This window comes from Mytilus trossulus, chromosome 6, assembly GCF_036588685.1.
Source record: "Mytilus trossulus isolate FHL-02 chromosome 6, PNRI_Mtr1.1.1.hap1, whole genome shotgun sequence".
Taxonomy (NCBI): domain Eukaryota; kingdom Metazoa; phylum Mollusca; class Bivalvia; order Mytilida; family Mytilidae; genus Mytilus; species Mytilus trossulus.
In genome coordinates this window covers 46,033,171-46,051,554 of record NC_086378.1, presented here as the reverse complement: position 1 = coordinate 46,051,554, position 18,384 = coordinate 46,033,171, and the positions used below count along the sequence as shown (strand labels likewise).

The window sequence follows — 18,384 nt, the reverse complement described above, 5'->3', positions numbered from 1 at the left end:
TGTAAATATCATAATTATTTGAAAATTTACTTTTGACGTCCCAAATGTTTCAACCATTGGAACTCGGGGACAGGACAGTCTGTTCCATCTTTTCCAAAATCCGTTATTTTTTGTGTTCTATTATTCTTCATTATGTTCGTGATTAACAGTATAATACACCAATAAATATTCTATAAATGATTAGTATTTTCTATTTTTTTTATCAATTTAAAGTTTACTATCCACAGAAGTCACTGATATATCATGTAGAGAGACGGTATCTCAGTATAAAGTATAAAGTATAAATAAATTTTAAACCTCTTCAAGTTTATCTATACTTAATACTGTAATAGGAAAATCTTGTACCTTATCTACTTCAATAATATTCGGAACAATTAATGCAGGGAATCGGATTTGGAGGTGTCGCCATACCATACTTCCGTCAATTAAGAATCAACGTACGACGAGACGTCGAGCAAAATTGATCTGTTCTGTCGATAGACGTCGAATGATATTAAAAGCGATGGCACTTTATGCAGAGAAATGATTACAGAAAGGAGTAATGCCCACTGACCTTAAGGAAATTGAATATCTAATGAATAAGAATTGGGATTCCTCCTAAATTTCACATAGGAATATAGATGATAAGGTACCAAGTGAGGTACCTTCTCTCTATATGATATATCAGTGACCGCGGAGGATAGTTAACTTTGAGTTGATTGTAAATAGAAAATACCAGTTATTTTTAGCATATGTATGTGTATATTACACTATAAAACATGAAAATACTTGCAATTAACGGAAAACAAAAGATAACAGATTTTGGAAAAAGGTGTGATGGCTAGGAAATAGAATTGTCCTGTCCCCAAGTACATATGGTTTTAACTTCATCAAGCAAAAATAAGAGGAATTGAGCGTTTATGTTATTTCCTTTTTTGTAATATGGTTTTTCAAAAGTTATTTAAGTAAATGGTGTGTGTCCTATTCATTTTTGGCTTTTAAACAGCAGCTTTGAGCGTTCCTTGTGAAGATAAATCCCACAGAAGCGCATTTTTGTCGTGCAGAAGTTTTAACGGGATAACTTAGAATCTTAATTTTGAAACCCTTTGTTTATTTTTTTTTTTTCCATGTATAAAAACCAATAATTTACATTTTAAAGTACATTAAAACATACCATCATGTTTTTATAACAGTAACGTAAATTCTACAGAAATGTGTTTAATTCATTATTTGAGTGTGATAAATTAACAAGTATAAACTTTGAGTTCTCGTTGTTTTTACTTCATCAGGTTAATACTATCACACTTATCAACTATGCATCAATTGAATAAGCCAATTCTCATCCATGTGTATATATTTTCTAATCCAAAGCAAAAATTACTTAAACTTTCTTATATTTTTAATGGCTTCTAACACTTAATACTTAGTATTAATCATAGATCTGGTCGAAGATTAAATTGTTTTGTAACATGTACATATATGGTTGTTATATTTTTCAAATCCTCTTTTATTAGATTACTATGTTTCTAATTAACCATAGTTTGTTTAATAGTTTCTGTCGTATTAGTGTTATTAAGTACACGGATAACTATAATAGTTAATATATTTTCTACACTGGAGAAGCAATAAATAAAATATGTATTTACACGTAGAATAATTTTCTATATACCTCAGGCATAGATTACCTTAGCTGTATTTGGCAAAACTTTTAGGAATTTTGGTCCTCAATGCTCTTCAACTTCGTACTTTATTTGGCCTTTTTAACTTTTTTTGATTCGAGAGTCACTGATGAGTCTTTTGTAGACGAAACGCGCGTCTGGCGTATATACTTAATTTAGTCCTGGTATCTATGATGAGTTTATTTCCAACAGTCAAGTATTACAATTTACTATCACAAGAAACATGCATAACCGCTTTTAAGTATCACTACACTTGTTTTATGATTAATCGGTATCAAGAAATAAAACAATCTAAAAATGATATGCGATAAATGATCTTCATGTCATATCCACAACGATCATGGAAATTTAAATCGGAGTTCAATTCAGGTTCGAAAGCTAGAGGGAATGGTTAGAATAATCAAGCATAAAAAGCCCAATAGAAACAACGCCATGGCAAAATAAACACGACAAAAAGACAAACAACTATAGAAATACATAATAACACAAAAAACTTAAGATTGAACAACACGAACCCAACAAAAAAAAAACGGGGGATGAACTTAGATGCTCCGGCAAGCATTTAAAATAATTTTTTTTAGGTCTTTCCACTTTTCCGTGGAAAGACCTATTGATTTTGTTCTGGGTTTTTTTTTGGGGTTTTTTTTTCGTCTTCCGCCAAACCCTTTTCTTGTGGTGTATAGGGGTTTCGCAAGATGTCGCTTAGATGCTTTGGATATTCTATCGAACAGTTATTGCAGTTCTGTTTAGCTGAAGACTTCTATTGTAAGAGTTACCTCTCTAACACTGTTTTTCTTGTTATTGTATCTCCTCCGTAAAACTTTACACAACAAATGTGTCGTTATTTTTTTTTTTTTTGTAACTCATAAACCGTAAGCCGTATAAACCTAGAGTCCTTTTATTTGGGGTCATTGGGTCCTAATTTAGAAAAGGAGGTCAGGGTCAAGGTCTTGTTCTAAATTTTGACATTCAATTCACACCGCTTCTACTTAGAAAGAGTTATATATATCGACAAAAAATAATTATTAATAACCAAAATATTAGTCGAAACATGGTACGCGTCATTTTCTTGGGATTTCAATGCCACTGAAATGGTAAAATGAACAAATTAACTAATTATAGCTTCAAATTTTGCAGCTATCATGATGTATACATGCATCTTATCTTAATTAATCAACAAAGTCCACCACCACCGACTCCCCCCTTTTTCCAACTGATTCTTTTTTGAGGAATCCCATTTCTATGAAATGAAAATCGCCTTCAGTCCCTCACATTTTACTATAAAATTGCAATCCGTCCCCGCAAAATCTGCTCCAATTCATGTATTTTCTGAAATTAATCGATAAACGTTTTGTTAAAGTACTATAACAACAGCATCAGTTTACCTGTACAATGAATCAAAACAATATATTCCTGTTAAATGCACTTTAAATGCACGTGCGGTCCGCTGGACGACCTTACCTGGATTGAAAAAAATTAAAATCAATGACATAGAAATCGCTTCTCAGTTCGTAAATATTAGTGAAATCCTACAATCAAACTTCTAAACATGCATTAAAATTTTGGGTTTTTTTTTTTCGTCTTCCGCCAAACCCTTTTCTTGCGGTGTATAGGGGTTTCGCAAGATGTCGCTTAGATGCTTTGGATATTCTATCGAACAGTTATTGCAGTTCTGTTTAGCTGAAGACTTCTATTGTAAGAGTTACCTCTCTAACACTGTTTTTCTTGTTATTGTATCTCCTCCGTAAAACTTTACACAACAAATGTGTCGTTATTATTTTTTTTTTTGTAACTCATAAACCGTAAGCCGTATAAACCTAGAGTCCTTTTATTTGGGGTCATTGGGTCCTAATTTAGAAAAGGAGGTCAGGGTCAAGGTCTTGTTCTAAATTTTGACATTCAATTCACACCGCTTCTACTTAGAAAGAGTTATATATATCGACAAAAAATAATTATTAATAACCAAAATATTAGTCGAAACATGGTACGCGTCATTTTCTTGGGATTTCAATGCCACTGAAATGGTAAAATGAACAAATTAACTAATTATAGCTTCAAATTTTGCAGCTATCATGATGTATACATGCATCTTATCTTAATTAATCAACAAAGTCCACCACCACCGACTCCCCCCTTTTTCCAACTGATTCTTTTTTGAGGAATCCCATTTCTATGAAATGAAAATCGCCTTCAGTCCCTCACATTTTACTATAAAATTGCAATCCGTCCCCGCAAAATCTGCTCCAATTCATGTATTTTCTGAAATTAATCGATAAACGTTTTGTTAAAGTACTATAACAACAGCATCAGTTTACCTGTACAATGAATCAAAACAATATATTCCTGTTAAATGCACTTTAAATGCACGTGCGGTCCGCTGGACGACCTTACCTGGATTGAAAAAAATTAAAATCAATGACATAGAAATCGCTCCTAAGTTCGTAAATATTAGTGAAATCCTACAATCAAACTTCTAAACATGCATTAAAATACAACTCTGTGCTCCAGTTCAGACATATATATATTCGAGCATCACGTGACTTCACAAACACCACCGCGCGCGCGGACCTAAATGTGTTTAATCAGTCAACCAACCAACCAACCTACAAATCAATCAATCAATTAATCAATCAATCAATCGTGTTTCGGAGGGAAAATACCGTTTAAAATTGATTTTAAAACAATTGATTTTTATTTCTGATTATAATTTGATTTTTGATTTCGAATCCACATCTGTACAAAGCAGTGCGCATGACAAAAACAAACACAGAACTTTACAATGTTTGTCTTTGTGGAAAACACCTTTTTTTATTAACTTGCTGTTTTCGTGCGATATTTCCTACACAGAAATAATTGTAAAACTATTCAATATTTGTTGGTTTAAAAAAAAAGATTCATGTCATCTTTCACTGCTGCAACTTTACACCAAAACATCTTTTAAATATTCGTAATTTTTTTAATACATAATGGTTCTGCTATTAATACGCAAAACATATGAATTTCAACACTTCAATTTAAGGTCAAATAAGACACGTTACGTCCTCCTTTAAAAATGTATACGCACTTCGACCAAGTATTAGTTTTAAATTATTAGAGACTGGTTCTTAATGATGTAATATAATCCGCAACGGGGTATTTGATTCATTGATTGGCTCATTGAGATAAAAATGCATTTCCCTTCAACTCTCTGTAAATATATGTAATAAATAAATGACCTGATCGTTCAGCATCTATCAATTTAACAAAAACTCATCTGATTTTCGACACTTTCCAATTGTTATGCCAAAATAAGGCCCTTTATGCGCCTCTTCTTTTGAATGTGTTGACGTACTTCTATCAAGTGTTGTTTTGATATCACCAGACTCTAGGTTCTTCCTGGTGCAATTTATTGGCTCATTTAGTAACAAAATAAGCATTTCTTCCAGATAGTCAAAATGGTACCGTCAAGTAATGTGCTGATATTTTTCCTGCTCTGTATGGCAGCATATGGAGAGACACGGACAATTAGTTCTACGGCTAATAGTACTGACTTAGAATCTGAGACATCTACAGGTGAGACGGATTTTTATCATAAACACATTACTCAGTTTACAAAGTTAACGTCAAAATACATAAATACTACAGTAACTATGTTTTAAAGTATCCAAAATTATATATATATGCATGTGTTTTGAATATGAACACATTCGATTTAGGCCCAGATGTATGTTTTAATATAATAATTGGCTATAATCTTTTGAAGGGGTATTCAGACTATGTTCCTTACAGTGGAATTCTAAAGAAGCACACAGTTAGTCCTCTCTTGATAAAGCTAAACATATAAACATTTTCTGTTTGTGTAGAAAGTTGATTAATTAAGAATTAATTCATAGCAGCCGTAGATTTGTTATCATTTAACCATGGGTTGGGCATTTATATACGATTATTTAATCTCTCACTATCGCTCGATCGGGGTAAAACACGATTCTAATATGACGTGCTTCTTTCGCTTTGTAAATAACACCGTGGTAAAATTCTCAATATATCTATACTTAGCACAGACTCAGATATATACATAATAATGGCTGTTACAATATTCTTCCCATGTAAATCCACATGTATTGGAACCTATTTGCAAACCCTTTGCCGATTTTATTGTTTTAAAAATTGCAATTCAAAAAAGAAAAATAACGTGTATTCTTATTCGGATGCATAATAAAAAGAAGTAATGCACAAGAGCTCGAAGAAATTAATAAAATAAAAATAAATTAAAATCCGCGAAAGTCTATTACTGATTTTGGCGCATTTAAGTCATTTCAAAACATGCATCATACAAATGAAAAAGCTTGAGTTGAAAGTTTTCTGTTACGTGAGCCCTCCAAATTTGTATAATACTGTTTATAAATTGATTTTTGAGGTAGTTTTTGTTTAATTTCCTATTGTATTGCATTATTCGCATATTACTGATTTCAGCAAGTCAACATGGCGTACTCTTATTTACGAAATGTCAACTTTGGATTTGACGGTAGCTTACGAGAAAAACATGTAAATTAAAAATGGCAAATGTTGGGTTGGGGAATTAAAAGAATTAAAAAGATTTTTTTTCTAGCGGTTATTCACGAAATAATCCATTGAAACTATAGATTTATTAGAATGCTTGAGCTTTATCTAACGGGGGTAAAAAAGAACAGCCATACACACAGTATACCCACTTACGCTTCAGTTTTTTAATGACCGTATTTGTCCTATTAGAATCGAAATAATTCATGGAAGCCATAGATTGTTGGAAATTTACACATGGCCTTGGCCTGATATTCGTTAATTTTATCTCTCGCTAACGCTCAGGATAAAATTCGAATATCACGGCCCAGGCCATGTGTAAATTTCCAACAATCTATGGCTTCCATGAATTGTTTCTTAAATATAAATGCCTAACCCATGGTTAAATGAAAACAAACCTAAGGCTGCCATGAATAATGTTGATTCTTATAGGACAAATACGTTAATTTTACCGTGAAAGCAATAGGCCTGTACACAAGATACTGTTTTGGCTGTTCCTTCCCCCCCCCAATGTATTAAAATATTAATAATAATAAATTAAAAAAACTAACATTTTGCACCTAAAATTATTTTTTTTATCTACTTTTATTACAGTCTGAGGCGTACAAATTGCCTGAAAACGCCCGGTGTATAAATTGTCGCCATAAGCATACCATTTTCTAAATAAGGAAAATGCCTGTACCAAGTCAGGATACGACAGTTGTTTTCCAGTCGTTTGATGTGTTTAAGCTTTTGATTTTGCCATTTGATAAAGGACTTTCCTTTCTGAATTTTCCTTGGATTTGATATTTTTGTTATTTTACTTTTCATACATATAACGTCACCTTTTTAAATGCCAAAGACGATAACATAATTTTGCGTAATTTTCGTTTTATGAAATTTTACACAAAAATAATAACTGAAATAGACTGAATAGATGTGTTTTTTGGTTTTTGTTTATTTTTTTGGCATTAGGGTAGAGATAACCGTATTGTTGTGGGTTTTACTGGCAAATTGAGTTTATCTAGTCGTATAAATAAGGTGGGCGTAACGTGGAACAGCCATTCTTATGTATTAATGCGTTTGCGCTAAAAGTAGATATATTGTGATTATACTGGTTGACGATTTGAAGGCCGTCATATTAGAATGTATAATTTATTTTGTCGATGAATATTCCCTTTACAAAATTTGTACTTGAATAATATCTATGTTTACCCTAAATTACAACTGATCTTTCTATGTATAAACTGAATACTCTTTTAATCATACGATTCATTGAATTCTTAATCAATATGTACATGTATGATCTTTGGTAGAATTTTGTTTGTTAAAAAGCATTATTTGTAATATATGTGTTCTTGTTATCTATTAAGACAAATGCATTTGAAGCTTGTTACATTAACATTTTTTTACCAATTTATTTTTAACTTGCTGATTATCAATAAAACACAGCGTTTAACAAAAACTTTTCGTTCATTCTAGTACTACATCGATAAATGTTTAACAGCTCACTTTTCAGTACGCCGGTCTACTCATTGTCGTGGAAACTTTCCATATAAAAGAAAATTCTTTTCGATTAATAGTCTTCAAAATTTATTTTCATTATATACATGACGTCCATTTAATTTTCCCTAGTGACTTCATTTCAGAAGTGTATACTTTGATGTATATTGTTTGATTTGGTTGGTATTTTTTGTTTACTTGTTTCGTACAAATACGAAATATTGGCATGAACCTGGGACAAATACAGCTGGTGTAAACACATTCAGATGTTATGCATGCATTTATCACTTAATTTTTTTTTAAACAAAAAGTCTGTAATCTGATGTTCGTTTGATTGATTGATTGCTTGTTTGTGTTTTAACGCCACTTTTAAGCGCCACTTTTGGGCTATTTCGCGGCGGTCAGTTTTTATGGGTGGAGGAAGCCGGAGTGCCCGGAGAAAACCACCGACCTTCGATCGGAAAACTGACAATCCTAGTCAATTAACATTGGAGTCGAGTGCACCTGCACCTACACGAGCGGGGTTCGAACTCACAACCTCAGTGTTGACTGGCTAGTGTTTACAGTAGTGATGTTCGTTTGGTAAGTGTAGACGGACATTATATATTTTACGTTAATTATGTTTTTATTGTAACGAGTTTTTATTTTTACTAGGAACTACAATGTGTAATTTAAGTTTGTCCTACATCGTATGTCAGAGTCTTGTCCGTGTAGAACCACATTGATATGAGATATTTTGTCATAACTTTAAAACAAAACAATCACTTTTTATACAAATTATGATGACATGTAGGTATACTGCAAGATAAACAATTTAATAGAGAGGTCATTCGCTTTCGAGTATTTTTTAAAATCGTTCAACTGAATGACCTTAAGCTATATTATACTGCAATGAGTCGATTTGGACAAAAATTAGCCTGCATTTGTCCGAAGACACGGGCCAATTGTTGATAACGTAGTCGATACCGTTTAAATAAAAAGAAGATATCAGTTCAATCAATATAGGGTTCAATTTAAAAGGCCTGTAAGTAACCAATATATATCAAACATATGAAAAAATTATGCATGTGTGACCTCCTACTGTATAAGAAATGTGGTTGATGATCAAAACTAGATGTCGGAGTTATTACCCTTAAAAAACAAGTTCTACAATTTGTTTGTGTTTTTGCCTATTTTCTTGAAAACTATATTAGATAGATACAAACTTTAAAAAGCAAATATGATTAGCAAGACAAAATCTGCAAATAGGTCAGTATAGATGAAATTGTCAGTTGTCTTCTTATACCTACTTATTGCACTTTAATGACGATTGTTTACCCTATTGTGTTTTGGGAAAAAAACTATTGAAGATAGAGAGAAACTGTAAACAGGAAAATGATCAGCAATGCAAGATCAACAAAACATAGATTTAAGTATGAATTATACTGTAGTCTACAATGTTTGAGATTTTCCATTGTGTTCATTGTACATAAACCTAGTTGAGCGAAACAGGCTCTTTAGAGCCCCTAGTTTAAATACTGACATCTAATTAAACTTTACCGTAACTTACGATCAGCGTTCATCACAACTAACTCTGTCTTATAAACTATCAATTCTTCGTGTGAGACTACATATCACTGTAGTGGAAAGCTGATTTGTTTCAATGGACAATGCCAGTATTTAGCATTTTTATCTATTTTCATAAAAAAATCACAATATCCAATAAATTTAGTAGATTTGACAAACTAAGTCCTTATAATTGAATAAAGTAGCATTTATTTGCAGTGTTAAATTGTTTGAAAGTCATTATTTTTTTCCAAATACAAATGTCTACTAGACACTCTCTGTGATTAATTTAATAAGATAACTCTCAGTTATTTTTCAACATTTTATCACTATGGGGAGATAATCAAGTTTCACAAATTGGCTTATCATATATAGTCTTTTTCAGAAAAGTTCAAATGCTTAATGTTGGTTTCATTCATAATTTCTCACTTAAACATTTGACATACATTTGAAGTTTCTGGAAGAAAATAGTGGTTGTGGTGTTTTGTATATCACAGTGTTTGTGTGTGTTCGGGAGGGGGGAGGGGGTCACAAAGCATACATGCACATGTCTTTAGGGAATCAATTCAAGCAAATAAATCAAGACAATCTGTAATTTTGATTGGCCGAGGCATTCCAAAAGTTATATTTTATTTCCGTATCGTATAAAATGCAACATCTATGACTGCACGTGCTCTCCGTGATAAAGTGAAAAAGCATAGAAAAAATGAAAAAAAAATGCTTGATTAAACTTTTATAAGAATTTAATGCTTCTTTTTGTAATTATATAGGAATTTAAAAGGGTTACACGTGCGCACATTCTTAGTACGAAGAGCTTCCGCTCAATTACAAAAAGGAGCATTCAATTTTATAAATATAAAAAAAACAAATGAATTTAAATATATTGTATATGCAACTGCCATAATATTTTCAATACTTATATTAATATGTATAGAAAAAAAACCACATTTGAATCCAAATGTAAACATACTACAGAATGCGAGACAACGTTGTTCTGTATATACGGTACCTGTCAATGTGCGCAACTGCACTTCTTGAATTGGAATATCTGTACTAGAGGTCGATCAATTTAGAACGTATCCAATCGTATCATATATATTGAGTATCTGGAAATACCAAAAACAACATATTTATGATATTATGATCCCGAGTTTCAAGTCTATGATGAGTATACAACATCTTTATTTCATGTAAACTTAATATAATAAAAAAACAAAAAAAACGCCTTTTTTTCTAGGTTGGCGTTGGTGGTTTTTTTACTACTATTCTATTACTGGCTTATGCAAGCTTGTGAAATAAAACAGATATGGGGCAATCATGATGGCTCGATAACAGTACAAAATCATCCAAAGAAATTCACGAAAAGACATGCAAAGCAATACATAGATTGTCTTAATGAGTAAATTTAAATACAAAATTTAACAAAAAAGCCCGATTAGCAAAATGTACTCCAAAAACTTCGACAAGAGGTCAATGTCCAACCTTTGAGGATTAGTTTGAAAACTAACCCCCTTTGTGAGATTGAAGACGCGATCATGGGGTCACTGTACTTACATGTACATTGAGAGCGATTATTTACACACAATGTCACTGTCAGTTATTTAATTGAATGGATTCATGGTTTGCAATTGATTACTCAGTTCGTCTGCTTGTTTCTGTTTGTTTGTTCACGGAATTTTAAGCACAGCTCCTTCTAAACAGTTCACTGCATATGTTTTAATGAACGTTACTCAAATTTGATACACTGTGTAGTAATTTAAACTTGTTCTGAAAACGCAAGTTGGTCTTTGTTGGATATTTGCATTATTGGTAATCATATAACTCTTCCTTTTTATATTACTATTAAGGAATATTTTCAATAAAATTAAAAGATATGATAGTACAGTAAGTACTAGTATGATAGAAGATGTTTGACAAGTTCGCATTTTTGGCCTATGAATTCGATAGTCAAAAAACATTTTAAATGCCTTCAAATGTCAGTATTTGTAGTTTTGAATACTAGTATTGTCTTACAAATTTGGTTAAGGCCTTACTGTTACAGAATCACTGAAAAATAGCCTTCCAAAACAAATTTAATTCGGCATCGTGTCACAAACAGTCTTTACTTAAATATATATTTAGCTACCAGAGGTTAAAATTTTTTGATGCAAGTAATGTGGTAGCTCAATCTTATGTGCATACAAAACTATGTGTAAAAGGGCCTTTTTTGTTCAAAAACAACAATTGTCAATTTTGCATATCTTTAACGTCAACGTGACTTCATAAATGACATTCTTCCAGTCTCAGTCATTTTTATCAAAATTTTCAGTTTCTCATGTGACATAAGTCAGACCTGTGTTACTAGTAAGAAATTATCCAGCCACACATGCATGGTTTCTTGCATAAATGACGGAAAATAAAAACACTATATTAAACAAAAGTATAAAGGATTTATCATCATTGTTCAGTAAAATTTCACATATTGAAATATGCAAATCAATTTGTAAGCAATGCAAAAATCTGAAAAAAATATATGGCAATTGAAATATTATTAAACACTATTATTCATAGATAGAAGTCATCTGTACTATTATTTGTCTGTTTGTCTTTTTATTTTTGGCCATGGCGATGTCAGTTTTTTGTGTTTTTTTTCGCTCTATGAGTTTGACTGTCCCTCTGGTATCTTTCGTCCCTCTTTTAAAGAAGAAATATCTATTTACCAGACAAAATTATAAAAAAATGGCTGCATCAGGTGACAGGAAAACAAAATCATTAATTTATTAATTGTGCGTCCAAAGCGCTTTTCTGCATTAACCCTCATAAAGGAATTATCAAATCCCCAAAAATGAAGGGCCTCGGTGTCTAAGTGGTCAAAGAAATAATCTACGCTGTGAGTTCGGACTCCGCTTGTGGCGAGGTGCGTTCGACTTCGATCTAAATTGACAAGGTTTGCTAGTTTTAATACCGAACATCGGTGGTTTTCCCCGGGTACTCCGGATCCCTCCACAAATAAAAAAAAAGTCCGTCATGGTAAAGCCAAGAGTGCTGAAAGTGGCGTGAATCATCACCAAAAAATACCAACCCACCAAAAAAATCCAAGGAAATTTAAATACTTGAACAAGTGCGGAGTATGTGATCAAAGCGGACCTAAACAGAATAGTCAAATTCATAACAAAAAATGAGACAATATACTTTTTTTTCGCAAAACACTATCACAAAAATTTACCATGCTGATGAATAAATGAAAAGAACTATGTTTCAGTATTAACAAAATCTAGTCAACGAATCAATATTTCTAAATTTACAACAAATAGATAAATACGTGTTGCAATTGCAATGGAGTCATGAATGTTGTTTTACAGAAAAGATATCTAACGACACTTGTACTAATTCAAACGAATGTGGAGGAAAACTTTTTTGCGATGATGGAGTATGTCAATGTCCAGCTGATTTATTGTGGAATGGAATCAAATGTATATTAAGTAAGTAGTATATTTCATTTCCAGACTTGTTAACGCCTAACCTTAATTTCAAACCACTTGACTGTCAAGTTAAATATGCAAACAATCAGTAGACAAGCTCATCTCGAATAATTGGAGTAAAATAAAAAAAAAATGTAAGCTCGATGCTTATTTAATTGGCGTTTACGCCAATTGAAATGTCTTTTTTTACTATGCTATACAGTCCATACAATGAACATACAATTACAAACAAACTAAAATTATCGATACATAACATTTTTTAACAAAAAAATTTAAGTTAATCTTCTGTCAAAACGTGGTTACTATCCAGGGTCTGCTATTTAAACATGTTATGGACTCTACCGCTGTATTAACTGAGATACATTTTCCTCTTTAGACAACTATTTTTATTTTTATTCTTAAAACGAAAAGCTTTCAAAACTTCTTTTATATTTATAATTATAATCACGAAGGTGGGAAAATAGCGTATCCCACGAGATATAGTCATGATTGTCGAATCTGATTGTAAACGATATGTAGGCAAAATTGCAAATTGCATTGTATTCTTTTTGAACATATATCACGGTAGCCTTATATTCAATTTCATAACCTTTCAAAATTTATTGATCTGTACATATTCTTTGGAATTGCAATAATTTTCAATATGTTTACATGTTAAAATAGATAATCAGTCATATATCTTTAGTTGCTAACAGTAATAAAAAAAATCTCCTGTAATATTCTCTAAATCAGTCATCTATAAAACATATTGCTGATTTAATTTGCTGATATTTATTTCTTTGGAACTAACTGGAATTTCTGTTGTCTGCTTGATTAGAAAGACCAGTTTTTCGGTTCAATGCCGTTATGAGTCATTGCTCCTTGAATGTTGACCAGAAAGCGAGTTTTCAATTGCAGAAAAAATCAAAAGACATTCATGTAGTTCTTTTATCGAATGTGCAGAAAATCTTGAATATACGAAATCTTTTTGTCAGTGTTCAGAATCTGAGTACTGGAAAGACCACACAAGTTATACAACTAAGATATGTATTGCAAGTGCCCATAGCTTTTGTTATTCCTTTCAAGGTTTGGTGCTACGGTACTCGAAACGAGCACGTTACCATTGGATAAACAAGGCAATTTTATTTTATAATTCTTCCACTTTACGCCGATTTTTTAGGCTACAAAAAAAGGAATGCGATTTATCAAAATTATCTTCTTTTGAAAAGCCCTGTCCAACTTATTTTCACACTTTGTTCTTATCTTGAGTTGTTACACTACAGTCCTAATAGGGCCGGGGGTAAAGGTCTCGCAGACACATTTAACGAAGCCAACCTCTTTATATGCCTGTCCACAGCCAAGAACCTGTTATCCAGTAGTTGTCGTTGGCTGCTGTCTGCCATATTTATTTTTCGTTCATTATTCCAGTATAAATCAGGCCGTTTGTTTACTCATTTTAATGTTTCACATTGTGTCAGCTGGGATCTTTTATAGCTTACTGTACGTTTTGCGTTTTGCTCATTTCACCATTCTCCCTTAGAACTTGTGGTGAGATGCATTGTGTCAGCCGGGGCCTTTTATTGCTTACTGTACGGTATGCGATTTGCTCATTTACCTTTCTCTCTTAGAACTTGTGGTGAGATGCATTGTGTCAGCCGGGGACTATTATTGCTTACTGTACGGTATGCGTTTTGCTTATTTCACCTTTCTCTCTTAGAACTTGTGATGAGATGCATTGTGTCAGCCGGGGCTTTTTATTGCTTACTGTACGGTATGCGTTTTGCTCATTTCACCTTTCTACCTTGGAATTTGTGGTGAGATGCATTTGGAAACGGTAATAGTTAGGGATAAAGTAATTGGTTAAAAATGGGGACGTCAAGCTCATTGAAATTTCCAAGAAATAGTCTGTGGTCACAAATCTGAAACTATCAGTCGTAGTCGTTTTTACCATAGGATAACTTCATATGTAGCCTTATCAAGCTCAATATTTCAAAGGTCAAGATCGACATGACCTTTTTAGATTTAGATATGTTTATGTAATTTATAAAATATGTCTGAAACCGTTCGAGATAAAGAAAAAGTAAACAGTAAAAACGATTTGGGGCATCCAGCTACAACTTCACTATGTCTTGTTGGAAAAGCTAGAACCAAGATAATCGCATCAAGTGGCCATACCGGTTGGTGGTAGGGGGTAAGTGTTTTAACATTGAACCCCCTTATATGTGACCTTATTAAAGGAAAAACACATGAAAGGTCAGCGTCACCTTCGACAACCGGAAGTACTTTTTTCGTCAGAAAAGTATAATTATAAAGCAATGCAATCACCAAGAAAAAAAACAATTTAAAGATTTTTTTTATGTATTTAGACATGTTTTATATAGTAAGAACACAAACTTTTATAACATTAAAGAAAGTAAACTAACATGTTAACAGGCGTGGTTAAGGATTATATCAAGGCTTTTGACCAAATGGTGTTCGCAGACTAGGGGACTAAACAGAAAGCGGAAAGAAACGAAAACTTATTGTTATAGCGTTGAACTATCTCCGGAGATGATATGAAAAATTAATACAAGTGTATACAGATGTAACTGTGGTAACAGAACAATTCTAAACACAGGAAGGACTTTCTTTTTGTTAGCCCCAAAAAATGTTCATTGTCAAGTTACAGCTTTATCTGACCAATTTATACTCAATTTTTGTAAAGGGTGATTTAAGTTTTAATTGTATGGTTGGTTTCACTTTTGGTAATACATGTGTACGTGCTTTTTCCTTTTTATCAGAAAAAAATAAAATAAATTTAAATTTATATTAACATCTACAGTAATGTTTTATTAACCTTTATATGACACTTCTGGAAAAGTGACTTTGATTATACATTAAAGTCAGCTAGAACATATTAAGGAAAACCAATATAACATTTTGGGTTATCTTTTTTATTCCTTCTGTCCATCCCTGTTTTATTCTTGCATTCGTGGCTACGCAAAGTCAACTGTAGTAAATCGTAACATGTACAAATTGTACAGACAATTACCGTGTCTACTCTTTGTTTTTCTTAAACAAAGCTTCATCTAAGCATCAAAGATACTTAGCTTTTTGTAGTGTCTTCTTTATTTGCATATTTAGTGATACATATAACATTGTTCGCGTATTTAATTGATATGGGATATTCAATCTTTTTTTTTTTATGAATATGTCATATTAAGCCCTGACTCTTAATTTTTTTTTCATATCTAGGGATTATACATATAATTCAAACTTAATTTTCTCAATACTATGGAAACCTGTTTCTGTATACGAAGTTTGCATATAATAAATTGTTGACCCGTTAAGGCATTTGCGTGAGTTTATTAACAAGATGAGTGTTATAATAGTAATATAAAGCACAAAACAGTAGTTTAGAGGTGAACAGTTTCGGTCAAAGTATTATACATGTATTTGCTAAAAGTTAATTTTAATTTGGTGATGTCTTGGGGTTAGAAAAGAGTCAATTAACAGTCCACCTAATCACTTGATCTTACTTATCAATGTAATTTATAGGAGTAATACTACGGGTGTCAATGTGGGGCAGTACCTGCTAAACATTCTGGAGCACCTGAGATATCCACAGTTTTTTTGGTTTGGTTCGTTTTGCTCAGCTTTGGTTTTCTATGTTGTTTTTTGTAGACCTGTTTGTCTTGACGTCGTTTTGTGATTTACATTGCTATAATTATAGTTTTCGTTGTTTTTTTGCCCTGGCGTTATCAGTTTGTCATCGATTTGTGAGTTTGGATGTCCCTTTGGTATCTTCCGCCTCTCTTTTACATTGGGAACTGTAAACGATATAATACACTTCATGTCAATGTAACATCAGCTGAACGACGCAAATAACAATACGAAATCTAGAGGGCAACATACAGTCTGCAACTACAACAGAAAAAGTACAGTGTACCTACATCTAGCCAGTGAAATGTTTGATCGATTTATGTGTTTCGAACAGCAATATACTACTGGTGCCTTCATTGAATAATCTGGAGTAAAAAATAGATAAAAATAAAAATTGAAATATAATAACCATAAATACATTAGATCAACCAAACTGTATCATTTCCTAATCGTGTCAGTGTACAAAAATGTATTTTCAGTCATCGTGAATATATTACCTACTAGAAACATGTTTGATTTTGTTTTTTTGCGAAATCATAATTTCTTGTTTTTTTCTGTTTCTACCCATAACAGTTTCGTCTTGTTATGCATGACTTCGATTCGTATACTAGATGATGCATACAAACATGCATACATTCTTTATAAGTCTTATGTGTTAGAAATTCTGTTTTGAAATCTATATATATTTTCCTGTTAATACCTTGGTGTATGCCATATGAACATTGTTTTTATACTATTTAGATCAATCACTTTTTTAAGGAAAATCTATAAACGATGCATGCATGAAAGAGGAAGAATGCAGAACCAATTTACACTGTGCTAAGAGTGTATGTCAGTGTGCATCATCCGACTACTGGACAGGATCAACATGTTCTATAAGTATGAATTAATTACCCGACATATGGTTTACAAAGCGTGAAAGATTTATATAGAGTACAATTTTTGTGATACGGCTAAAATCATCTTCTTTATAAATTAATTATGGAAACTTATGAAGCCTAAAATCTTCAAACACATATTAAAGGAAAAACGTATGAAGCATCAAATTGATCATCTAAGTAAAGTTACGGTATTATTTATCTTGTCTATGTAGTATACCAGTATATTATGGGGAATAGAAGATAAAAAAAGAAAAATATGTGTAAATAGTTATCAAAAGTACCAGGATTATAATTTTATAGGCCAGACGCGCGTTTCGTCTACATAAGACTCATCAGTGACGCTCAGATCAAAATAGTTAAAAAGCCAAACAAATACAAAGTTGAAGAGCATTGAGGACCCAAAATTCCAAAAAGTGTAAAATGAGAGCTGGAATAACTACAACAGAGATACATAGTAAAACTAAATTAGAATTTGAATTAGTAACAAAAATAATATCTGTGAAAAAGGAATGTAAACATTGTAAATCAAAATGGGAATAATTAATTTGAACAAATCTACATGCACATATAATAATACGAAATTAATAAACGCAATACCAAAATGCAGTGAAATACTACTAGCTTAACTGCAGTTTTGATACATAGTATACTGATCTTGTCGCTTTTTTGGCAATCTGATTAAAATCAGATCTTTCACTTTGCTCCCCTAGATTTGTTTGTCTCGTCGTGTAAGATCTGAAATCCCATAAAGGGTCATGTTTAGATAACCGTGTATGCTAATTTTTGATCAGCTAATACTTTCGAGTGACATGTTGGCAGTTTGATTACACAAATTTCCCTGCAAACATAGATTGACACAATTGAATCAAAATGTGTCCTTTAAATTGATTAATTGTTTTATTGACTTATGGTTTATCAAATAAAAAACGAATAAAACAATGAAACGTTACTGCGTTCATAAATAGAGAATTGTAAACAATCAGGTCGATGCATAAAATCGGAACGATGTCGGGAAATTAAATGGTAAGATCATAGAATTTCCGAACTTCATTTGGAAATATTTCGCAGTTTACTCGACAATGTTTTGGATATTTCATAGTTAAAAATACCGAAACTTTTGAAGGAAAATATTTGATTGGGCGCTAAAAGGTCACTGAACATGACTCCTTATAGCATGTTTTCATATCTTACACGCCT

General features: G+C 32.2%; 1 protein-coding gene across 3 annotated transcripts in view; it reads left to right on the top strand.

The window, feature by feature from the left end:
* The first annotated feature begins 5,019 nt into the window (after positions 1–5,019).
* The window catches only part of LOC134721434 (uncharacterized), a 31,450-nt gene continuing 18,085 nt past the window's right edge, over positions 5,020–18,384 (top strand). For all 3 annotated transcript variants that reach the window (XM_063584462.1, XM_063584461.1, XM_063584460.1), the window contains exons 1-3: positions 5,020–5,210; positions 12,566–12,685; positions 17,066–17,185. In XM_063584462.1, the coding sequence (XP_063440532.1) occupies positions 5,093–5,210; positions 12,566–12,685; positions 17,066–17,185 (358 nt within the window). In that variant the 5' untranslated portion in view covers positions 5,020–5,092. The remainder of the gene's footprint in view (positions 5,211–12,565; positions 12,686–17,065; positions 17,186–18,384) is intronic.